Below are 25,023 nucleotides of genomic sequence, written 5' to 3' on the forward strand. Positions count from 1 at the left end.
TCAGCAAAGCAGAGGCTGAGCACACACTGTGCTGGCAGAGCAGGGATCAGAGCAGGGATCAGAGCAGGGATCAGAGCAGGGATCAGAGCAGGGATCAGAGCAGGGATCAGAGCAGGGATCAGTTCCCCCAGTGCTGTCCAAGCAGCAGATTTCCCTTCCTGCAGCAGATCTCAGTGCTGGGTGTGCAGACCCTTCAGGAGGCAGAGGAGGAAGGTGCCAGTTTGCTGACCACCACTACCACCAAGTGGTTCTCATGTGGAAGCCCTTAAGCACAGGATGTACTTGTTGATGCACTGAGATGTTTCTAGAGAAATGTCATCATTAAAAATTAATATTTCCTAAAGCTGCAGCTACCATCTGAAGTCATTGCTCATGCTGATGTTACCCATTTGCTACAGAAGAGCAGAAAGAGATCCCAGAATCAATAATTAACAGCTTTGGGTATCTTTAGCTTTGCATTTTTGATCAACTCCATTTTTATTTCTAGCTCAGGAATTAATTTTTTCTTTAAACAAACCATTTAATTACAATTACTTAATGTGTCAAGTTGTACTGTGAATATCACTAACACAACTATTTACAATAAACTAAAAAGTTATTTTTTCTGTTCAGTTAAAACTAAAATTTACATTTCCTTAAAAAACTTAAGACCAGCAGGAACTGGCATGTGTTTGTTTTTAAATACTATAAAAGGGACATTTTTCATTAAGTTGCTAGCTCACTATAGCATCTCAAGTCAAGGAACAGGAGATCTGATCATAAAAGTGACTACAAATAATTAAAAAATCAGTTAGAGAAAACACAAAGTGGTAGCAAACAATAAACAGCAAGGAGTACACTAATTACAAACACTTGTTTTTAACAAGCTCTTGTTTGTGCAGAGCTCAGGTAGCTGGCTGGATCAGCAGCTTTTCATTTATATTCCACCAGAGGGTTAAAAGCTTGGCCAGGGGTCTGAGAGAGCCTGTAAGTGGCTCCTTGGTTATTACCAAGGTCATGCAAATACATAATTTTTATTTATTTCTCTGCAAATAGGGGTTTTGTTGTCATTGTTTCTTCTTGTTGGGGCATTTTTCAGTAAACTCAGCAGACCCTAAGGCATTGCCTGAAAATCTGTTACTCTCAGAAGACACTGTAGAAGGAAGAAATAAGAGCACCAAAACCCAGAACTTACTACAGACTCCAATCTGTTTGACTCAGCAGCAGTCACAGACATTGTACAAAGTGAAAGGTATATTTAAAAGTGCATTTTGCTTTTACAGCAGCCCATCCCTTGCATGCCAGAGAAGAAAGAAAGCACTATCATTTCCTCCTCTGCACTGGCAGAAACATGAAAAGCACACTGTGAAAGAAATGTTAATCAAAATTTAGTTCTGGAGATGGAGTTGGCCAAGAGGTTAAGGACAGCACAGCTGCAGCATCAGACAGCAGAACAGAAGCTGCTACACTGAAGTACCTCTGGGGGGTTTTCCTGCTACCAAAGAAGCACCTCAACCTCTGGCCTTGCTCTGCAAGAAGTATTAGCTTCAAATTACTTACCCCTCCAAATACACCACCATCTGCTCCTGGCATTGACTCCACTGAGCTGGTGCTTGCTATCTGAGAGAAACAGAACGACACAGAAGGGTTTCAGCATGGACACGCTTCCTAAAATAGATAAACACTGAAAAGGAGAACATGGCATCCTTTGCTCCTCAACTCTTTGCCTGTGAACACAGTGAAACTGCAGATGGGCACTGGGGTGGCTCCCAGGGGGTGACATGACAGGGGACACAGCACTGCCAAGTCCTCACCAGTGCTGCCGACAGACAAGGAGCAGGTCTGAATGACTCTGAGCCCTGTGAGCCAAACCAAGCAGTGCTTTGTGCAGGGTGCTGAGGCCAAGGAGGAGGATTCATCCCACTGAAACAGTTCTGTTAAAATTTTCTGTCTGAATTGTAACTGTCTTCAGTTCTTAACAACATCAAACTGGCATCTATATGGATTCAATATGTAGTGAGGGTAAGCAACAAGTTTATGTATACCAAAATCACAGGCTACACCCTAAAAGAAAACCCACCTAATCTGTCACTCATTTACAATGCATCTGTTTCTTTACTAGGGGTTTTCAAATATCAGACTCTCCTAAATTCTCAGACAATTCCTGTAGATCTTTCTTCCTTTCTCATATTGCCAGGTTATGCATATCTCTAGCTTAATTCAAAAGGTTTCATCTCTGTTATTAGAAACAACCTGAATTCTATCTTTGAGTAGCAGCCAAATTGAAAAGCAATTTATTCAGATACCTAACTGTAGCTATTTATATCCTAACAAAATCAATGGACTCTTCAGAACAAGCAAAGGAGCAAATGCATCCCCTGTGCCATACCCAGACCTCTTCCAGGGAAAGCAACTTAATTAAAGGGAAGCATCATGTCTTCAACTCTAGCCAAGTATTTCTGCCTCCACAAAAAAAGCCCAGCAGCCCTAGCATCTTCACATCATCTCCAGGCCTGTGGAAAGGGGTTTCTTTCCACTGCAATCCTAATCAGCTCAGGTATTTAAGTAAAATTATTCCAGTAAAAGGACATCTGTGTACTGTGACCCAGGGCTTGGGAAAGGAAATAAAAAATGTGGAGAGAAAATGGAGTCTGAAGGAGAGACTGAGAAACCCCCCAGCAAGTTTACAGAAAAGTAAAAGAGTCAATTTCTGTAGCTGCCTGTTCAGATCTCCCTGCCCTTAATGTGCTAAAGATGAGATGCCCTCTACTACTAAATAACAATGACTTTACAGGCTCTAAAAATCATTTCACTAATAGAAGCACTCCCAGCTCTAAAATCTTAGCACTGCTGCTCCTGCTGTGCTCATCCCTCTGCAGCACTTTCCCTTGGAAGCCTCCTCATCATGCACTAACTGGGTCCTTCCCCCACCCCACAGCCTCTGGCTCTTCTCAGATCAAGCAGTGGTAAAATAGGTCCTTTTCCTTGGGAACATTTTTATATGGCTTTAAATAAACTTTCACATAGGTTTGAAATCCTGAAGATGAAAATAGGGAAACAAATATTCTCTTTCTGAAGGAACTAAGCCACAAAGGGACCCGGAATCTTTCTGAAAACATCTCCTGGAGAGACCACTGCTGCAGTCACTCTGCAGGTGACTGGCAATGCCACTGAATATTCCCTTCCTGAGAGCTGGGAGTTTGTTAATTGCTGTAGAATATTGCACAGACATTATCTGAAGAATCTGCTTCAATGTCAGCTCTCTGCATCTCTAAGAAACTCCAGGTCTTCTGTTGGCAAATTACAGACTGGAGATGAAGCCCCAGTGCTTGAATGAGGTTAGAGAAGTCAGCAGGGAAAAGAGAAGCATGGTAAGAATGGTGTGCACAGGCATGGAGCTGTCATGCAACTGAAATCAATCAGCAGTGCTGTAACTCACTGAATGTATGGCCAAGGGTGGGAGAGAAGCAATGGGGATTATTAGATGATTAAAACCAGAGCCCAGTTTCTAGTAGGTGTTACAGATTCAGCCTGGAATGCACGAGTGCACACACGACTACATGTTTCTTGACTCAAAAATGCAAGATTATTGTCATTCTTTCCTCTAAAGCACACTGCCTGGTATTCCACAAGGATGATGAGAAATGTATGGTGGACACTGCCTACAGCAGCACACTCCTACTGAGATCCTCTCACTATTTGTTTAGTTTTCCTTACAGAGCTACCTTCAGCTAACAAGTTCTGCCACATTTACCTGTGATAACAGTTCTTAAAGCTGGTTACCTAGATAAGCTCCTCTCCTCCAACTGCAGGTGAGCATTCTGGCATAAAAGAAATTGAGGTGCACACTGCATTAATATTGCAGCCAGGAGGTAAACCAGACTTCTGCTCTACTTGACTTTTATGAACCAGCAGAGTATAAACATGTGGCTACACAACTAACACAGAACCAAAATCAAATGGAATTTACTAAGCAAGATAATAGTAATGAAATTGAACAGACACTGCCCATTGTTGGGTAGAAAGAAGCACACCCACTAGTTTGCTCATTAGCAAAAGATTTTTTTTCCATCAAAGCATCCTTGTTTGGAAGGCAGCCACGATTTAACTTACAAATACAGGCACGAACTGATTATTTTCCAATTTTTTCTGAGTATTTTTAGCTTATGAATAGTTCATGATCAGTAAGCTATGCCTGATGATGAGAATGGCTCATTGCTGGCTGCCAGCAGCAACAGGGTCCCAGACTCTGGTGGAGGGTTGTGAAGATCTTTGCTGTCAGTCTGATTAATGCTGGGATGAAAGGAGAATCTAACATCTCTCCTGAGTCCCTTGGGAAAACAGTCAGATAAAAATCTAGCATTGCTGAATCACTGAATGAGATCTGGCAAAGGAGAGGTTTCAAAACCTCTTAGGTCCCAGTGACAACAACAGTAAAGTTCAGGAGGGCAGTGGAGGGGGAAAAAAGTCCCCACATTTAATCTCTTCAGGTGGACCTTCTCTCCCTGTGCTCCAATGGCTACTGGTTGACCACTGACATCATCAATAGCTCTGCACAAAATTCCATTAAAAATTCCTTCTGGCAGGCCCTCTGCTCTGTAGCTTGTGTCAAATGACAAAGGGACAGCTAAGGGCAAGTCCTACCTGGCTCATTTGGTGTCCTTGTACGAGGAGGTCACAGCCTGGTGGAACAGACACCATCCACCCCCAGCTGCCCAGAGCATCCAGCACTGTCCTGCACAGCACTCTGATCCCTGGAGTGATGGGGATTTGATGGATGGACCCCTCGTGGGACAAGGAACTGGCTGGCTGGTCACATCCAAAGCACTGTGACCAAAGGGAGCTGTGGTGTCCCCCAGGGTCAGCACTGGGACCAGTGGTGGGTAACAGAGAGCAGAACTGGGGGATGACACCAAACTGGGTGCTGGAGGGAGGGAAGGGATGCCAGCCAGAGGGACCCTGACAGACCTGAGAAGTGGGCTCAGGAAGTCCAACAAGGCTGAGTGCAAGGTTCTGCACCTGCAGTGGGACAATCCCATGCACAGATACAGGTTGGGAGGAAAGGATTGAGGGCAGCCCTGAGGAGAAGGACTGGGGGTGATGGTGGAGCAGAAACTTCACATGAGCTCTCAGTGTGCACTTGTAACCCAGATGCCTTTAAAGGCTCCTTCCAAACCCAGCCATCCTAGGATTCTCAGTCTTTGACTGTAGTTAATGTTATAATTTTCAAGTCAAATTAGGAGATATTATTACTATCCTCCTGTGAATAGTTCCAAAACAAAATTCCTAGCAAACACTGCATAGAGCAATACATTATAGCTGTAGAGAAACAGAATAAAATCCCCAAGACTATTCTGCATATGGAGCTGAAGAGTATTATTCCTTAAATGTATTCATTATCTATAAGACAGTATTTTTAAGATCCTTTTAAAATGCATCAATTTCCTTTGAACTTTTTCAAACTTTCAAAATAATCATAGAGTAAGAAAAGAGAAATAACCCCAAATCACATCTCTGAGGAGAGAAATAACCCCAAAACACATCTCTGAGGTAATGAACAAAATCTCACACAAACATCATTCCAGGACAGCCAGCCACAGATAACATGGATGAATTACACCTCTTATGCTGGATGAGCCACTATTCTGGAAAACATGACTGACAGGTCTGTCACACTGCATTGCCCTAGGTCATTTATTCCATACCTGTGAAGCTGAGCAACTGATAAGCTGATAAGCATTTGAGAGCCAGAGATGTGGGGCTGACTCTACCATTATACATTATAAAAATCAAGAGTGAGACCATGGTATTTTAAAGCTAAAGTGTAAATGTAGTTTAACTGTTGGTAAAATTGCTGTAGCAAAGGAGGAGGATAAAGCATTCCTACTTACTGAAGAATCAGGAAGATGCTCCTCCTCTTGAGAAAAAGAACTATTGAAAGCTCTGAATGTCTCACTGTTCTGTTTGTGCTTTTCAATTGTTGCTTGAATGACCTAAGGCAAAAAGTCCAGCAAAATGAGATTTTTGTGCAAAATTCTGTCATACAAGAAGGTTAGGATTATCATTTTAGTGAAAATCCCTTATACTTGTACAAAACAAATGGAAACTTAGAAACCTTAATAGCTATGAGTTCTGCTGTTAACTCACTACTGCTTAAATTGAAAACCAAGGTCCTTAGAACCCCAAAAAGATAATTTTAAAACCAGAAGGTGCTGACTGCATGGTGTTTGCCACCCATATCATAAGGGATTTGTATTAACCTGAATCCATTCCCTCTTCTCTTCTTCTGTCCTGTTAAAACAAAAGAAAAATACAGAAAACATCACAATCCTGCTTCTAATATTTTCCATAAATTCAATTCACATCTTCACAGCTTTATATCCATTGAGATTTCAACTTTGCTACCTACTCTTTTTAAAATGTTATTAAGAATTATTTTCCTCTATTATTACCACCTGAATGCCAAAAATGTCTGAATTACTATTAACAGAGTGCAACCTACAAGCACTACTATAAACACCACAAGCATTCAATACAGCAAATCAACAGAGCAATTTAGCACATTTAGGACTAACAAATCCCCTTCCATCTGTGAGCTACACATCTCTGGTGCTCATCTCCTGGTGCAAAGCTCTGCCACACTAGCACAGCCATATCCCCATGATCAGAAATTTCTATATTAATATTCACCAGCCCTGAAAGACAGAACAAGCACCATACCTGGCCTGTAGTTCCAGAGATCTCTTTTTTCCTGTTATTGAAAACGTATGAGCCACGTTTTGCTTGGCAATTTCTTGGACCTGTATAAAGAACATGTCATCTTCTGACCAGTCACTCTTGTCTTTCATTCATTTTTAGTGACTTACAAAAATATTCATTCTTTGAAAAACTTGCCACACAGAATACAGTTCAGAGGCAGAAAAAACAAAGGATTGTTTCTAGGATTACTCTTTTTGCTGCTGAATCTGTCTCACCAAGTAGCCCCCTACAGCAGTGACCAGGTGCCAAGGGAAAGCTTTCAGTGAAAGCATCAAGTCCCCATTTCCTTACCCACCTCTACACTGCTGCCTCACAGTAACTAAAGAAAAAAACCCAACCCAAACAACAAACAAAACAAACAAAAAAGATCTAAAGCTGGATTTTACTTTTTTTTAAAATATTTCTACATACATATATTTATTGACTCTGTGGGGATGCTATTGAGTGGGATAACATTAAAATGGGGGAAAAGGAGAGGTGCAAACCTGCAGTCCTGCAATGTCCATCTTCTCTCGAACACTGAACTTTTGGCCTATCAGCCTCAGTTTTGGCACACAGTATAGCACCATGCTGTTAAACTGCAACAAGGGAAGATTTTAAGGGATTAGATGCATTTTGATACTTTAGGGCTCTGGTGTGCTTTACTCTAAGGCACAGCTCTCAAGAAGAGATGCAAGGAGCAGCCTAGGCTCACACAGAATTACTGGACAGACAAAAATACACCAGACAGCAACTTCCTCCTCCTCCCCCTCTCCCTGGTACCAATTTAACACCTTGAAAGCAAAAGCATCTTCTGCAGCAAGATGGGAACACCCCTCCTTGGGCTCTTCCCAAAAACACAGCCCCTGAGGAGGGGAAGATCCCTATGGGCCTGACAAGTCAGTGACAAAGGCACAAACATAGAAGAAGGAAGGGAATTCTCATGGAAAAAGCACCAAGAGTAAACTGCTGCTCAGAGGAAGGGACTCAGTTAGAGAGTGCTTTTTGTGTTACGAGATTTGGATGATAGGAATGTGCTGTTTGAGCAACAAAAAAAACTCACCAGGAATAAATACCTATCCTGCGCTGTGCCGTTCTTGGCTGAAAGTTTCTGAATGTGCCCTTCTTTAATGAGCTCATTGGCTGGGTTAACAATGTCCTCCTCACCACCAAGCCGTTCATAGACTTCCAAAAGCTTGTGCATCTTTTCCTGAAAATACAACCCCCCCCCCCAAATGTAAATTAAAATAAAACAAAACAAAATAAAGTCCTGCGGTATTAAACAGGAGCACCCATGGCAAAAAGCTTAATGGCTTAAAAGTGCTTAAAATAGTTTTTAAATGTCATTCAGTGTGGCCTTGACACTGCCTTGGTCTGAATTCTTTATGAAGGGATAACTATTTCCTTTTCAGAAAAGCACTTTTTATATAAAGTGTATAAAATTCCAGCTACACAGTATTGAAGAGGATAAAAGTAACTGGTTCACCCACTTGCAGCTGCTATATGAAGCACTGCAGCTGAAATCTGTGCAAATTTTGCTACCAATTTATAGTATTTGGAAAGGTCTGGCTTTCACCCACAAGTTGGACTTAAATGCTCCTAATGGCACCGTCAGCAAATGGTCAGAAGGTGAGGACAGAGATCAACACATTTACACCTAAATATATGCCCAAACACGTCTCTAAATCATACCTCTGCCTATCTTCAGATTAAGCTGGAATTTCAGGTATTTGACACACTTGGGTTACCCCCATTTGAGTTAAAATTTTCACCACAGATCTACATCTCACGAGTTCCTGTCCTAATCACTTTTTTGACCAATGATTTATCAAATGAACAAACAAAAAAAGCCCCAAACAAAAATCCAAACACTAAGAGCAGATCCAAAACCTGAGGGGCATCTGCACTTCTAGAAAAAGTGCAGCTTTGGGGGCATGATTTATTTCTTCTGCTGCACTGCCACAGGAAGAAGCAGCAAAAAATTAATTAAAACACCCACTAACTGCCAGAGATTTTGCTGCAGCCCTTGCTTTTTTTGGGTGCTGCTGTGACCTGGTGAAGCCCTTGGTGCTCTCACCCTGCCCTGCTCCCCACCAGCCCTTCCCAGCTGCCAGCACATCCATGGTGCCTTCTGCTGCCACATCAAACATGGAATTCTTACTTGGATATTCTTCCTCAGAGCCTCTGCTCAGGCAAAACTTATTGATTACAGAACTCAGTGCAATAAGAAGCCCTGATGGGAGGCCTATCAGCTATAAGCAGGTGCAAAAGTATTATATATAGCATATAACCTTTTTTAATAGGTTTTTTTTTTTGTACTAAAAAGTGTCCAACATGGACAGCAACTAGCTCCTGGCTTCATGTTTCTGCTGTCTGTGGAGATACTGTCCACAGTTCCCAGCAAAATAGTTGTCCAGCCACAAAAATTTCCACCCAAATACATCCTTTTCACCCAAATATATTCTTATCAGGAGAACACGCTGGGCTCAAACAGGAACATAGTTTCAAAACTGGTTTTCACTGAGACATTCTGAAAATACACAGAGACATCATCTGGTCACTTCCCTAGAGCAGCTGCAGGAAACGTGGCCTCATGTCCATGCTGGCCAGGAGAAGGAACTCAGGGTCTGATGCAAAGAGGTGTAAACCTTGTACCACAAATGGTCAGTGAGTGTTAAGCCCCCTACAAACCATTTCAGATCTGGCAGATACAAAAGCTCCTGAGGCACAGGGGTGCTCAAAAGGGACAACATCTGTAACCATTAAGTCCAACTGCTTCCATGGTTATGCACGAGCTGCTCCCCATGGAAAGCACGTGCTCATGTTCAAACTTTCCAGGGTCTCAGACTGCCCAGCTATAAAAATACAGCTTACTAGAGCTACTAACACATGCTAAATCCACACTCTGTGAATTTTAGAGCAGCCAAAATCAAAGCTAAACAACCTCCAGTCTGGTGAAAACCTACAAGAATCATATATGAAAATCTGTAAGGACACCCTAAGAGTGGACCTAACTGGAATATTTCCACCATTTTTCAATAAAAAGCAAATAATGAGTTTTATGAAGACCACCATATCCCCAACCCCTTGGGTCCTTAACAACAAGGACTGTGAAATTTAGGCTCAACAACCCATAGTAACCACACAGGATCATTTATGATAAAGAAAACTCAGATATCCAACTGATGCTTAAAGCCTGACTCATTGTACTTGAATATTTGCCCCAGCTCCCCTTGCTGAGCCTTTTCCAGAGGGAGACCAGTGGTTCAGCCAAGTGTTTCCTTCAGATTCCAATTCCATTGTGCAATTCCTACTCACCATCTTTCGGATGGCTGCATTTGAATGGTTTGCTGCTGTAGATATGAGCTCCAGGGACTCTGCAATAAAGGTAGCAACAGTTATTCATTCCCCAGATTATATCTGTTAATAGTATCTTGGGGGCCTTTTTCACCTCCCTGACTAGTTTTTCCTGCAAAGCCCCTGTTGCAAAAGCAAAGATTGTATTTTTCCTTTCATAAAGGAAAATGAATGCTCAGTAGAAGTCACACATACAACCACTTCTGCATGTTCAGCTGGTCCACATGCATCTAAACATTTAACCTTTCCTAAAAGTCTAGGCAAGCCAAAGCACACAGTGAAAAAAAAAAAAAATCATCTTCTAGGAATTAAACTACTAGAAGTTAACTTAAGTCTCACTTAAGTCTTCACAAGCATGTTTTTAAGAGTGTTTTCCTAAAACAGGGCTTTTTTGTGTTTACAGTCACATGAACACAGTCATGGTCAAGATCATAAACTCCAAGAAACAGAAGTCTCCCTCTCCTGTTCCTTTGTGTTACCAGAGCCTAACCTGCTTTCCTAGGCCAGGATATACATTTAAAACCATTCTTGCTTGTGTCCTGTGGCCACTGCAAAGATGCCCTCCTGATTTGTCCTTGGTCATACAATGGATTAAATAAAAATGCTACCATCACAAGCCCCCCTCAATTCTAGAGCTATCCATCCTTTTCTTCTCTGCTATAAAAGCATTAAAATTCCCTGTGTTCTATGTTTGCTAATGATTTGATTAATTCAAATCTCCATTTCTGCCATAACCCAAGCTGAAATGATCTGAACATATGAAGAAAACACTATAAAAGATTTTATTCTGCTCATTAGACAGAGAGGATTTTACATGTACTTTCAGCATCTTTCCTGTCTGGAGACTCTTCTGGAAGTTTCTTCAAATAGTCCTTCAGAAGAAGCTCATAACGAGGAATCCTTTGCACTGGTTCAAGCATATGGTGCTGTAATGTCAGATTTCCACACACCTCCTGTTTCTGTCATGGAGAGAACACACAGAAGGTTTGGTTCTGTTCCTGCTGTTGGTATCAAGCAGCAGTGAAAAATCACCATTCACATACAGTCAGAGGAACATAAAGCAACTTCTCAAGCAGAATCGTAAACTCATACAGGTTGCAAAAAAAAAAATCAAGTCCAACTGCAAACCAAACACTGCCAAGGCCACCACTAAAGCATGTCCCTAAGAACATGGCTTTTAAATCCCTCCAGGGATGGGGACTCCACATGGCCCTGGGCCACTACCTGACAACCCATTCAGTACAAAAATTGTTCCTTATCATCAATATAAACCCCTCCTGGGACAACTTGAGGCTGTTTCCTCTTGTTCTATCACTTGTTACTTCAAACAAGACAACGGCCCCCACCTCATTCCAACCTCCTTTCAGGTGATTGTAGAGAGTGAGAAGACCCCACCTCACCTCAGCCTCCTCTTCTCCAGCCTGAACACAGCTCCCTCAGCTGCTCCTGCTCAAGTCTTGTGCTCCAGAGCCTTCCCCAGCTCCACTGCCCTGCTCTGGACGTGCTCCAACACCTCCATGGCTCTCTTGTAGTGGGGGGCCCAAAAGTGACCCCAGAATTCAAGGTGCAGCCTCATCAGTCCCCAGTACAGGGGGATGATACCTGCCCTGGTCCTGCTGGCCACACCAGTGCTGCTCCCAGCCATGGTGCTGGTGCCCACCTTGGGCACACGCTGCCTCCTTTCCAGCTGCTGTTGACCAACACCCCCAGGTCCTTTTCCAGTGGGCACTTTCCAGCCATTCTGCCCCAAGGCTGGAGCTTTCCCTGGGGTTGTTGTGACCCAGGTGCAGGACCCAGGACTTGGCCTCATCCCATTGACCCAGCCGTCCCTGGCAGAGCCTGCCCAGCCTCTCTCAAGCAAATCTCCTTCCAACCCCCAGCAGGGTGTGATCCCACCACCTCCCCTGTCTGAGGGCTACCGGTGGCCCTGGGCAGAGGCCTCTCCTCCCCTCAGCCTGGTGGGGATTCCTGGGATCCTGTGCCATCCTCCTGCACAGGGCAGGGCTCATCCCGCTCCTGCCAGCCCTACCCTCCCCTCCAAAAGGACAAATCTTTGCTTTCCCAGCCCCAACGAGCCAAGTGGAGCCTGAGCCATCCCTTCAGCTGGCACCAGGCCTCAAGGGAATCACAGAATCATAGAATTGGCTGGGTTGGAAGGCACCTCAGAGATCATCAAGTCCAACCCTTGCTCCACTCCCCCCGTGGTTCCCAGCCCATGGCACTGAGTGCCACATCCAGGCTCTTTTGAAATATCTCCAGGGATGGAGAATCCACCCCTTCCCTGGGCAGCCCATTCCAGTGTCTGATCACCCTCTCTGCAAAGAATTCTTTCCTAATATCCAACCTAAAGCTCCCCTGGCAGAGCTCCAGCTCTGCCAGGGGAGGTTTAGGTTGGATATTAGGAAAAAATTCTTTAGTCCATGCCCTCTTGTCCCACTGATATCAGCCCAACCCCCCCCTGGCTCCAACCTCCTTTCAGGGAGTTGGAGAGAGTGATGAGGTCTCCCCTGAGCCTCCTCTTCTCCAGCCTCAACACCCCCAGCTCCCTCAGCCCTTCCTCACAGGACTTGTGCTGGATCCCTTCACAGCCTCCTTGCTCTTCTCTGGACCTGCTCCAGCACCTCAATCTCCTTCCTGAGCTGAGGGGCCCAGAACTGGACACAGGACTCAAGCTGTGGCCTCCCCAGGGCTGAGCACAGGGGCAGAATCCCTTCCCTGGACCTGCTGGCCACGCTCTTCCTGAGCCAGCTTCCAAAGACAGGGAGAGGGAGACGTGATGGATACACCTGTGTAAGCACAGCTCTTCTCCCTCTCTACCCAGGCTTTTGTATAATTCAGAAAAAATAGATGAAAATCCACACTAAGCATCCTCCAGCAGAGCTGCATGCAGCCACTGTGTGAGCCTCAGATAAATCCCCTTGGTGGCAGATGCTGTCAGTGATATCCCCAAACTCAAACACACCCTCCTCAGAATGAAAACATGTTTACTAAAAGAACAATTCAAATTAGGAATAAGAGAAAAGAAGAATAGTTTTAAAATGGACAAATTCACAGTCAGAATGGCAAAGTTTCATTCTGTGACTTCTGATACCCCTCCTCTTAAGTACATGAGTGGAGAAAGAGCCACTTACAAGAAAAAATTTTGTCACACAGTGAAAGAGAAGAAAGGATTGACATTAAAACTGTGTAGTTTATCTATCAGAGCAGTATTATCTCGTAGCTAGACACTGTGTGTATTGCACTGTACAAATAACAGACTCCCACAAATAAGCCTCTCCAAGCCATCCAGTTTCAATGAACAACATACCTGGATGTTCTGAACAACATCTTTGAATGCAGAGGACCTCTGCATACACGTGTTCACCAGGTCCATTGCCCTGTCAAAGTTCTTTACATATTCTCCATACATCTTCAGAAAAGGAGCAAGTTTCTGTAGGATATCTCCTAGCCGAGGGTTGATGTTCCTATGGGAAAGAAACAGGAAAACTTCTGTAATTTCTGGAAATCAAGACTATCTTGACAGAGAGAACACAACTGCAAGACCTTCACAGCTGCCTCCCACATGCACAAATGCTTCCACACATATGGTATCAAGATATTTTAGGTTAAGTTTAGCTTAAGGTAATCTTTATGCTAGCCTAGATGAAACCTGAAACATCAATCCACATGTTGAAAGGATGGTATTTCTGTCCCCATCATGACTCTCTTCAGTGAAGATCAGATTCAAAGTGACTACATGTTGTTAAAGGAACATCTATTTAGCTCTGCTGTCCAGCACAATGTCTTGTGGAAAAATTTTACTTTTTAAAAACCATATTTTCACCAGAGCCAAATATCTGAAGAGGTTTTAATGCAGAGATGGCTCAGTTCAGCTGGGTAGTCCTACTGGGCCAGACACAGAACCTTCCCTGGTTGGGAGCAGTGGGAGCCACACATCTTTTTCTCCTCCAAATTTAGGACCAGACTAGATAACTAACTAGATCAGAAGGCAAACAAATTCTGGGGTAAAACTCTGTGCAGCCAGCCCTGTGATGCTCAACAGAAGTGGCTGTATAACAGACATAAGTAGTTGTTTAGATATGAAGTCATCTATCTTGTCTGTCCAGCTTTTCCATTGGTTTGCTGATACAATACCAATTTTAACATGAAAATCAATTTTATATAACCATAACAAAATTCATTAAAGAAAATATAAAATGGATGTTTCTCATGAAGTCTCCAACATGGAGCACACAAAGTCTAGACTGTGACATGATAATGCATTTTCCTTCTTTGAGAAATGGGGCCAAAGTACTTGATCTATGGGGCCAAAATAAGCAACTTCCTTCCTTCCTAGGATTGCAGTTTCACAGTCCAGCAGTTAACAGGAGGGTGGAAATACAGTAAGGAAAGCAGCTCTGTGAATACTTTGGACTGGAACAATTCTCACAAGGTACCTGAAGTAATTTTGAGTGCTCAGGACTATTCCTGTATTCAGAAATGCTTAAGAGACCCCAAGCCAATATTAAATAACAAGTGAACATTAAATGATTACAACTCTAGAATTCAACTAGGCCTTATGGTTGCTATGGATTCTTGAAAATATACTTTTACAGTAAATGTGATGTCAGTTACCCACCATTCTTGTGTAATTCTTGCTTTGAGCTCAGGAAGGAGAAATTGTCCATGGAAACAATAGATTGAAGAAATATTTGAGAAGATGCCTGTTACCACTTCAGATGAAATCCCTGCTTCTGACAACTTAGTGCAAAAAACCTGCATGAGACAACAAGACAGGACAACATGTATTTACAAAAAACAACCCTAAACACACTGGCTTTAGGTTGCAGTATTACAAAGCTGACTGCCTTAGAGCACAGATACAATTTTTTATTCCTAGCAGTCAGCCCTGGGGGACTTTTGGGAGTTCACAAAATGTAAGCCCACTGTCAGGTAGGGTTAGGTTTATGACTATGGGCCATAGGCAGAAAATGAAAAATCTGAGGGGTAAGTCAAAAAAGACTGAAATAACTGAGAAGACACCTTGGATTTTGGAGTACAAGTTGCAAAGAACAAGCAGTCCCTGAAGAACACTCACTCCTAGGTACATAAAGCAAAATAAGCCATAATTATTTTGTTTATCAGTGCAGAAAAATTATATTGTACTGAAGAAAAGGGGAAGACACTCCCTAAATGTCCAAGGTCTTAAAAAGTCCATCCAAAGAAAACACTGGAAAGTCTTCCACGCAGATCCTGATGTTAGAGGACAGAGGGCTCTGCAAGCTACAGCTTCTAACAGGATTTCAAGCAAGGTGACAATTTTGGGTTTTTTTCTTTTAAAGCCTTTGGTTAGCAGTGTGACTCGTCCTCATTTTTACTTCTTTCCTGCACATTTGTGGCTTTTTTCTTGGAGATAATTATAGAAATGCCTGAATTGTGTAGACTCACCTTGGTGTTTGTGTGGAAGAAAGTTCAGCTCATCACCCCTGTTTGCTTTTATCCCCATGTGTAAACATGGTGGACAACAATTATGAAACATGGTGGGTTTAGAAAAGAAAAAAAATCACTGTAAACACAGGGTTGACCCATGCAGTCTGATTTCAGTAAAACTCAGAATTCTTGTGCATTATAGGGCAGTCAGGGATTTCACTATTTTCAGTGTCTTCAGTGCCCTTGAGATTTCCTCTGCATGTACATTCAGGGAAGAGCTGAATGCTGATGATCTCTGTGCCTGGGGCTGCTGCTTTCCCATTTCTCTTTCCAACACTTTAATCCTTTGGTTGCAGGTTGCAACCTGCCCAAAGCTCCCCTCTGGGACCCAGGGCACACAGCCTGGGAAGCAAACTCCATCTCCCACCTCTAAAAGTGGGCTTGAGACACCCAGGCTGAGGTCAGGGCATGAAGAGGAGAAATCTTGGCTGCTCAAAGAAAGCAAAGCAGAATTGACTCAAAACTGAATTACCTGGTCCAACAAATGGAGTCTTTTAACATATGCTTCTTCTGTATGGAGCAGTTCATTTGCAATGTTGAAAAGCTTTTGGGGCTCTGTACACTGGAAAAAAAAAAAAAAGTACAAATAGTCTGTCTGCATCTACAAACCTAAGTTTCATCATCTGCTCTTTTTTTCATCTTCTCAGTGGGCCAAGATCCCTGCCAGCAGAGTAGCCTGAAGGAGGCTGACACATTTCAGAAATGGTTCTGATCCTTCATAAATGGTTTAATTTGCTCCAGAGACATTTTAGAGCCCTTTGCTGAAAGAGCAATTAGCAATGGAGTCAGTGGCTGGTCAGGTAATGAACTTTAGTTCATTATGATTTTCTGAAAGGACCCAGCAACATACCCCAATCTGGAAATATGTCAAGTCTATTGGTAACTAAGGTACTAGACTCTAAATAGACCTGTTCTCCTTTCTCACTTCAGGTCCTGCAACTAGAAAGAAACCTAGAGCCCAGACCTCCTTGGCCATGGATTTCTTTCCCTGCCCAGAACAGCATTACTTATACCTCTAAGACTTTGTGCAGCTTTAAACACCAGACAGTTTCCTGGAAAGAATTTTCAGCAATGTAACTCAAGTCACTCAGTGAAGTCTTACACTAATCTCTTTTAAAAAAATAAGTAAAATGAGAAAGGACTAATTAAAAAACTTTGAATACAGTTACAAAGTACTGACAGTCCACAGTTCAGCCAAAAGCTACACAGCCACTTCCCTTTCTAAGTGTTTCAAAATACTTAAATTATTAGGATACAGGTTTAGCTTTCACAGAAGCTGGACAAATCCATGGAGCACCAGTCCAGCTGAATTCTACTGAACATGCAGGGCTGTTTCCAGCTCAGGAAGCACCCAGGCCTCTCTTTCCATCCCAAATGTGTCTCTCTGTGCTCACTGGCATTTGTGGCAGGTGTTTCCAGACATAATCCTGCTGCCCACCACCAGATCATATGGAAGTGTCACTCAAATGCTCTCTTCAAGCTTCTTCAACATCATTTGGTTTATTTGTAAAAAAAGGTGATGAGAATAATTGAAACACCCCCACACATGTAGGCATGGTGCAACACCACTGAAAAACCCTAAAGGCTTTTCCAAACTACCCATGAATTCAAACACACCCAGATCCCCAGCTGTCCCACGTGCCATGGGGTACATGAAGTACCCACAGCCCTGGGACATCAGTGCTGCTGGAAGGAAGGGGAATTGCCTTCCCCTAGAGCAATACCTCCCCTTCTAGGCACCAGCCTGCATGGGGGCAACCATGCCATGGAGCTTTGACACCTACTCTGACTACTTCACTGCTCAAATTATTTCAAGCTAACTCAAAATTCTCAGCTATCCTAACATGCTACCTGACATTCTGCTCCCTTTATTCATGTGGTATTTATAAACACTTGGGGGAAAAAAAAAATGACAGCACAACAAAGCTTTGAACTTGTTCCAAGCATATCCAGCATGTTACAGTTCATAATGCAATGCACTGCTGGCCATTCAAATTCCAGTAACAACGAGGATCTCTCACCCAGAAAGATTTTCTTTGCCAGTTTTGCTGACTGAAAGGCACTGACACAACCCGGCCAGCACACCAGCCACCAAGAATATCCTTTCATTTGTTTAAATTCAGAATCTGAAAAACAATGATTTCCAACCAAATACATTTTCTTCTCAGAAGTAAATCTTTCCATAGCACTGGCATTTTTAACCTTCTGACCTTCACCATCTGCAACTCTGTTTAGGTTTCCAAAAAACTTGCTGACATCTGTTTAAATACCAAACAGTGGCTGAACAGACTCCCAGCTTGAGCTCTGCCACAAAGAGCAACTCCATCTACAGTAGCTGTGCTGGTGGCAGACACAGCCATGGGCTTTGCACTGATTTACAAATTGCCTTTCAATTGACATGACATTTTAAATGAAATAATAAATTAATTAAACATGAGACAGTCATGGTTTCTAACCTTACTTTGTGCCCTGGCAGGACAGCTTTAACAAAGCCTGAGCTGTAATGCAGCTCACTATGATATTTCAAGATATTTCATGGCCTCTGTTTTTAAGTAGAACAACTTTGGAAATGCAAATGTGGATTAAATTTCTTGTGTTACAGTCATCATTAAGTCTTTCAGTTGAAGCATATTGAACCTTGCTAACAAAGCCCTTGAAAAACAACGTGCCATTTATAAGGCACATAAATGACAGAAATTCAAAATATTTCTAGTTTTCCACCCTATGCAGATAGTTGGCTGGTCCATTCTTGTAAATGTATTTTGCTCCTGCTTTGCCCGATATTACTGTCCTCCACAGCCAACCACACTACATCTACTGCAGAGGGTTGTTCAAACACTTCAGCTGGCAAGGTGACAAGAAAGATGAGAAAAGGGAAGTTGTAGGTGTTGACTTCATGCCAAAGGAAGATCACTCCAGTGCTTGAAGCAGCAATTGCCTGATGCTCTTACACTTCTTGCTGGAGGAGGAGGAGGAGTTCATCATGAGCAGCCCAGAAAGCCAACCAGATCCTGGGCTCCATCCAGAGAAGTGTGGGCAGCAGGTCAGGGAGGGGATTCTCCCCCTCTGCTCTCAGGAGACCCCACCTGGAGCACCGAGTCCAGTTCTGGAGCCCCTGGTACAGGAGGGACTGGAGGTGCTGGAGGGTGTCCAGAGAAGGGCCAGGAGGATGCTCAGAGGGCTGGAGCAGCTCTGCTGGGAAGACACTGAGAGAGTTGGGGTTGTGCAGTCTGGAGAGGAGAAGGCTCCAAGGAGACCTTATTGGAGCCTTCCAGGATCTGAAGGGGCTACAAGAAAGCTGGGGAGGAATTTTTAGGATGTCAGGCAGTGATAGGACATAGGGGGATGGATTCAGACTAGAGGAGGGAGATTTAGATTGGATGTTAGGAAGAAGTTCTTCCCCATGAGGGGGGTGAGACCCTGGCACAGGTTGCCCAGAGAGGTGCTGGAAGCCCCATCCATCCCTGGAAGTTTTTAAGGCCAGGCTGGATGGGGCTCTGAGCAACCTGAGCTGGGGAGAGGTGTCCCTGCCCATGGCAGGGGGGTGGAACTGGGTGAGCTGAAAGGTCCCTTCCAACCCTGAAAATTCTGTGATTCTGATTCTTTGTGGAAGCTTCAAAATTTAATTTCCAGCTCTCATTGTCCATAAAATACTTTTCAGAAGAAGGAAATGCCAGCTGAAGACAACCTTCTCATAAAGGTCAGGTTTGCACCTGTGCTGTGAACACATTTTAAACCTCTAAGACCCCAGTCCAAGCTGCAAACTGGGGAATGGCACAGGCTGAGAAAAAAACCCACTCCTGACCAAGCCAGGCACCCATTGAACATACCTGTGCCACAGAGTCAGGGGTGCAAAGACTGATTTGGCTGCCATGAAAAGCAAATTTGAAATTAAAAGTAAAAACAAAATGTTTGATATGAGAAAACATGGTCAATACCCTGCAGCAACCCTTGTTTATACAACTGCTTGTGCACAATCATTTTCAGTCAGTACCTCGATCACAAAAGACTTTCAAGCAAATCTTGCAAAAAAAAACCTTCTGGGTTATGGCTTGGGTCATATATAGTTAGTCTTTTAAATCCCTGCCAGGAACACAGACAGACCCAGGAAGATTAGACAGCTTCCTACTCAAACATGCTGCAAAAAGCAGGGATAAGTTATCCTAGGCTTGGTCTTTCTTTTACTGACATCTCATTTTCCTTAGGGTTATTAAAAAAGGATGATAATATATCTAATTTTTCTTGACCAACATTATGACTAAAACGTTGACCTCTGCTTTTTTTTCCAGAATACCTATGGAGACAATCTTACCTAAGGGTCTGACTTGCAGGACTGTGGGTCAAACATTCCAAAGCAAAGTGTACAATGAAATGAGAAGTGAAATTCCAGCCACGTACAGGCAGAATGAAAGTGTGTGTCAGTGACTGTACTAGGCCCACGTGAGGCTTCATTATTACTCTTTTCCCCAGCAGGAAGCAGGACAGGTGGAGAAAGGCATTTTTTGATGAACGCTAATGAGTACGTATTACTCTTAGTGAAAAATACCTAAATAAAATATATGAGCAAGCATTAGGCACCTGAGAAGCAGTACTCAGTTGCTCCCAAGCAGTCAGCAAAAGCCTTGGATACAGGACTACAGAGCATGACAGCCTCTCAACCCCATTTTAATGCCATTTCTTTGGTTGTTTTTTTTTTTTTTTTTTTTTTGTAACACCAAGGGTAAGACATCTCTTCAGCTCCTGACATTTTCTGAGACATTATAGCAACTAATAAGCTCCCCTTGTTCCTTTTAGTTTTGATAAAAGATAACTGGAAATCCAGGAAGTCACTCCTGAGATTTTAACACATATTCCACTAACTGTGTGCTAACAGTGTGAGCTGTTACTGTGCTGCAGACTCCCCAAGGAAGCCACAGCACACTGCAGAGCTCACCCCAGCCCAAACCAAACTATTCCAGTCTGGCAGCAGGCAGTGGTGCTTCCCTAGCCCTGGGATGTCTGAAAGCTCTCAAGGTGGATGGAGACAAATCTGAGATAGAAAATTAGAGAGGAGAAAAGCAAATCTGTTTTTTTTTTTTGTTTTCTTCTCCGTCTTTATGTTTATTTATGACCTTCACTTAACTTGATATCCTAGGAGTAACTGGGCAATCATTAAATCACTCTGCAGCTGCACTGCTTATGCAGCCTCCTCCAACTATAACAAAGCTCTCTGGAAACTTGCATGTTTAATGAGTGCTGGTTACCTCCTCTGTGCAGCTGCAATGCCTGCTACCAGGCACAGGGAGGGGGAGGCAGGAAAAAGATGCTGGCACCCAACACAGAGCTTCCTGGAGAAGCTGGGGTCTCCCTGGCCAGGAGCTGCTGCTGATTTAACTCTCCCCTCTCCTCCTTCCAGCACAGCAGGTACCTTGTTTTCTGGCAAATTCCCAGTTTTGTCACAGGTGATGTGAACACCCAGCCAAAGAATAACCACTGAATAAGGAAACTTCAAATCCTGCTGGCTCTCCTTGCTGGCCCTTTACCATCAGTAATGACCCAATTTTCCAAGAGAACCAAAGGGGAGCATGGATGTGGATACCTGGCACACAAACCAGCTTCCCAGGTCACATCCCCAGAGGAAGGCACAACCCTTACACAACAGAAGAGGCAGCAAATCTCTAAGTGTTTGTTCCTCCCTCCATGCAGCTGCAAAACCAAGCTGAGTCAGCTTGGTCAGTGTCAAAAATGCCCTTCTGAAGGTGAAATCAACTCAAAATCCAAGGAAGAACCTGGAGTGCATCACATAAGTGCACTTTAGGAAGAAGAGTAGCATCAGAAAATAAAAAAACTTTCCTCTGGAGATCTGTTATAAATACACCAAGGATGCTACAGGAGAAGAATGATCTGATAACTCTGGGGTTTATCAACATTATTTCATAGTATATGGACACCTAACCTAAGGAACAAGAATTTAAAAACAGCCAACAAAACTCTGATATCTTAGAAAACATTGGTATTTGCCAGCAAAACACTTGTTAATCATAAGGTAAAGTCTTCTGCTTGGGTGTGACACAAGTGGTTTGATAGTATATTCCTAGTCCAAACAGTATATTTAATTACCAGAACTAAGGTTGTTTTAATTCAATGCATTCTTTTCTGGCTGGCATGTTGCCCCTAATACACAATATTTTCAATAATTTTTCAGTTGCACACAGGCACACACATATATAAAACAACTAAAGTATTTGACAGTGTGTGGATGCACGTATGCATTAAAAAAAAACCCAAACAGCAGCAGGCAAGAAGCCTTTCCCAGTGATGGTGTTGCTGCCCTTTTGTGATGTAAACAAGCTTTCACCTGCTGACTGCTAAAGAGATGCCAGATGTCAGTGGATGCATTGGATGTTGTTAGTAAATGCTAACAGAGAGATATTAATTGGAGTTTCCACCACTAAGATGCCTCCTGCCAACCCTCCATTAAATTTTGGAGTACAAGATAAAAGACAAAGGTCTCCTGTTTGGGCTGGACAGACCCTACAGGAGCACCTGACTTCTATTCATAGGATCATAGAAGGGTTTGGGTTAGAAAGAGCTTAAAGATCATTTAGTTCCAACCCTCCTGCACGGGCAGGGCCACCTCCCACCAAACCAGGATTCTTATGTTGCCCTATCAGTGTTTGCTCTCTTGACTGAACTGTGTGATTCTAGTGCATATATCTTGTCTGACATCATGGTCACCATGCTTGCCAAAAATATTCATTAAATGAGGCATTAATCTTATTTTATAATATTCCAACAGGGAGCAATATGATTTTGCAAACAGAGATGGGTGGTGCACCTGTACAAATACTCTCCTCTATAGTTTTAGAGAAGTGTCCTTTTCTGAAAGCCCAACTTTTGCTTTTGTTCAAATATCCATAAAGTAACTGAGGTGTTACCTAGCATTTTAAAGGGTGCTTCGAGATCTGTCTTTGAGTATCCTGACACAAAGTTTTTAGTGGTTCCTGTATGGCAGAGCTGTGTATTGCTGTCACAACCTGCCCCCAGGTTGCTGCTGTCATCACCAGGCCCCATCCAACCCAGCCAGGGATGGGTCACCCACAAGTTCCTTGGGAAACCTGTGCCAGTGTCTCACCAGCCTCACAGTAAGGAAGTATTGCCATGGATTTATGCCATGGATTTACTCCTGTACAGCCCAAAGCCACCTGCAGCACAGAATCCACAGGCAGCCCAGCAGTCAGCTCTGATGTGAGCAGTGCCCAGGCTGTGTGTGTCCTCCCTGGCTCTCAGGGAGCGGGGAGAGGCTGAAGGGTTCCTCCTCCTGAATCCACACCAGCTGCCAGGTGTGACTGCAGACAGGCAGAGTCACAGCCTCCTCGTGGACAAGTCTGGCTGGGTTTGGACAGCCAGGCTTGGGTTGTGCAGCCCTCACTGGTTCCTACTCTCCTGGGGCCTTTCCACGGCCCTCTGAGTACCCCTGGCACCTCACAGCTTTGACTTTCTCTGCAAGGGCAGAAGCAGCAGCACAGCAATGAGGTCCTGGAGCATCCCAGGCTGCAAGGGCAGCATCTGCATGGAAGGAAGGGATGGTCAGCCCAGTCAGCCCAGTTCCACCAGTCTGAGCTGGAGGTAGAGCAGCAGGAGGAACAGCAACACCCAGCAGTGCACTCGCAAGAGGAAGTCTGAGGCTTTTCCATACCTTCCTGTAGATATGAGGCTTGCCTTATCAGGTCTTCTATTCTTGGGAAAAAAAGAGCACACCACAGAGCACCAGTTGTACTCTGGAACTGTACTCATGGGCTCTGAGACACAGAGCTTCTTGCACACCATGTACCCACAGGCATCTTACATCACCCTTCAGTGGTCACTGCCAGTTTGACCCAGAAGCTACTTCATGAGGTTTAGTTGCCCTATTTACCAAGGGACTGCACACCCAAACCAGGATATCTCTGGTGATTTCACCAGAACTCCCTGATTTGCACAAGCTGAGGTGTGAATGCTTTAGTTCACTACCTACAGTTTGTTAGTTGCTACTGATTATCAAATTCTTTAAAAACCAAAAAAAGTCAGTATAATAACAAGTCATGATGGCTGAGGGAGAAAGAATAAAGCCCAAAACACCCCCAAATATGAACAAAACACCCCACCAAACTGGGGAATATTTTGCAGATATTTTGCTCAAAGCCTCTCCTGTTTTCTTCTTCTGGAAAAATCTAACCCGTTCTATCACCGCTGTTTCTAAAAGTAACTGTCTTGAAAAAAAAATAATCAAAGAAATCTGTTGTTAATCTTACACAGCTGCAGCAAACACACAACAGCCCAGACTACACTACTCTGGATTCAAGGAAAATCTCTTCTAGCTACAGTTGCCTGAAGGGTAATTTGATGTAAGTACCCTCAAAACAGCTACTTTGCACTCAAAAGTAATCACACCAATGGAAATACAGGCTTTGTGCAAAAAAAACCCCAACAATCCCACAAATGTCTCCAAAGGCCTTTCCATCAGGCCCTATCTCTGCATTCCAGGGAACTCCACTGAAAACAACAAGATCCAACACCTAGCAGCTGAACCTCAACTAAACCCAAACAAGGTCAGAGTCTTTACCTACAAAATCACTTACATTTTAACTAGTTACCTCTGGCTGAGATGAAACCTTTTAAATCAAGCCTGGGAACCTTTCTAAAAGATCCTATCTAGCTCAGGAACAAGTTACAACCAGCAGCAAGCAGGAAATTATGACTCTCATGATCCTTTGACGTAAAACCAACCCAACAAAAACCCCAAACAATGAAAGTGACACAAGAGATTTCTGGCCAGAGTCAGGAGCTGGTTCAGAGCACTTAACTGTAAAGAACAGACTACCTTACCTTGTTTATATCCAAATATTCTAACTTTGGCACTTCTGCTGTCTCCTGTTCTTCACTGCTTCCTTCATCAATGTCACTGTCTTCATCCTGCATGGAGTCTCTCTTCTGCTCCAGGGAGGAAGGTTTGGTGCCCTTTTTCTCAGGTTCCACCTCCCCTGGGCTCCCAGCCATGCTGGGCTTCTTTTGCTCTGCACCATCTTCACTGGGAAAACTTTCCCCTGCCACACTACAAGAAGGACTGTCAATCCCACTGTCCCTGTTTGGAATTTTACCATTCCCATTCAGCTCTGCAGTCGAGTCTTTATTGCCAAGCTCTCCAGAGGCCTCTTTGCTCCCAGTCACAGCACCACAGTCTTCATGGCTTTTATTATCACCTATGCTGAGCTCTTTGATTTTCATGATGTCTGTGTTAGATAGATCCCCACTGCATGGTATCTCTGGTTCCTTTTCATCTGGGTCACTTTTTTCATTTGTGGAAGAGGTGCTGGAAGCCACCATGTTACAGTCACACGAGCTTGGTTGTTTGGAGGAGTCCAGGGCAGGTTCCATCTTAAGAGTTAAATTTAGCTGGTTTCTTTGAAGAATATGTACAGGTTGTCTGCAGGTGAGGAGAAAGCACCAGAGTTGTTCAGG

The 25,023-nt window shown here is 43.5% G+C and overlaps 1 protein-coding gene across 6 annotated transcripts in view; it reads right to left on the reverse strand.

The window, feature by feature from the left end:
* The window catches only part of FGD3 (FYVE, RhoGEF and PH domain containing 3), a 109,503-nt gene that overhangs the window by 17,836 nt on the left and 66,644 nt on the right, over positions 1–25,023 (reverse strand). For 5 of the 6 annotated variants that reach the window (XR_011728164.1, XM_071755345.1, XM_071755349.1 and 2 more), the window contains exons 4-15: positions 24,391–24,988; positions 16,016–16,105; positions 14,693–14,829; positions 13,382–13,538; positions 10,895–11,033; positions 10,036–10,094; positions 7,781–7,927; positions 7,224–7,316; positions 6,700–6,779; positions 6,240–6,270; positions 5,871–5,972; positions 1,540–1,599 (exon numbers count right to left, since the gene is read on the reverse strand). Coding sequence is in view for 5 of the 6 variants with exons in the window: in XM_071755345.1 (XP_071611446.1) it covers positions 1,540–1,599; positions 5,871–5,972; positions 6,240–6,270; positions 6,700–6,779; positions 7,224–7,316; positions 7,781–7,927; positions 10,036–10,094; positions 10,895–11,033; positions 13,382–13,538; positions 14,693–14,829; positions 16,016–16,105; positions 24,391–24,988 (1,693 nt within the window). In the remaining variant the exon portion in view is untranslated. The remainder of the gene's footprint in view (positions 1–1,539; positions 1,600–5,870; positions 5,973–6,239; positions 6,271–6,699; positions 6,780–7,223; positions 7,317–7,780; positions 7,928–10,035; positions 10,095–10,894; positions 11,034–13,381; positions 13,539–14,692; positions 14,830–16,015; positions 16,106–24,390; positions 24,989–25,023) is intronic. The other variant, XM_071755346.1, reaches the window with a different exon arrangement.

The sequence above is a fragment of the Heliangelus exortis genome, chromosome 12 (genome assembly GCF_036169615.1).
Source record: "Heliangelus exortis chromosome 12, bHelExo1.hap1, whole genome shotgun sequence".
NCBI classification, from domain to species: Eukaryota; Metazoa; Chordata; class Aves; order Apodiformes; family Trochilidae; genus Heliangelus; species Heliangelus exortis.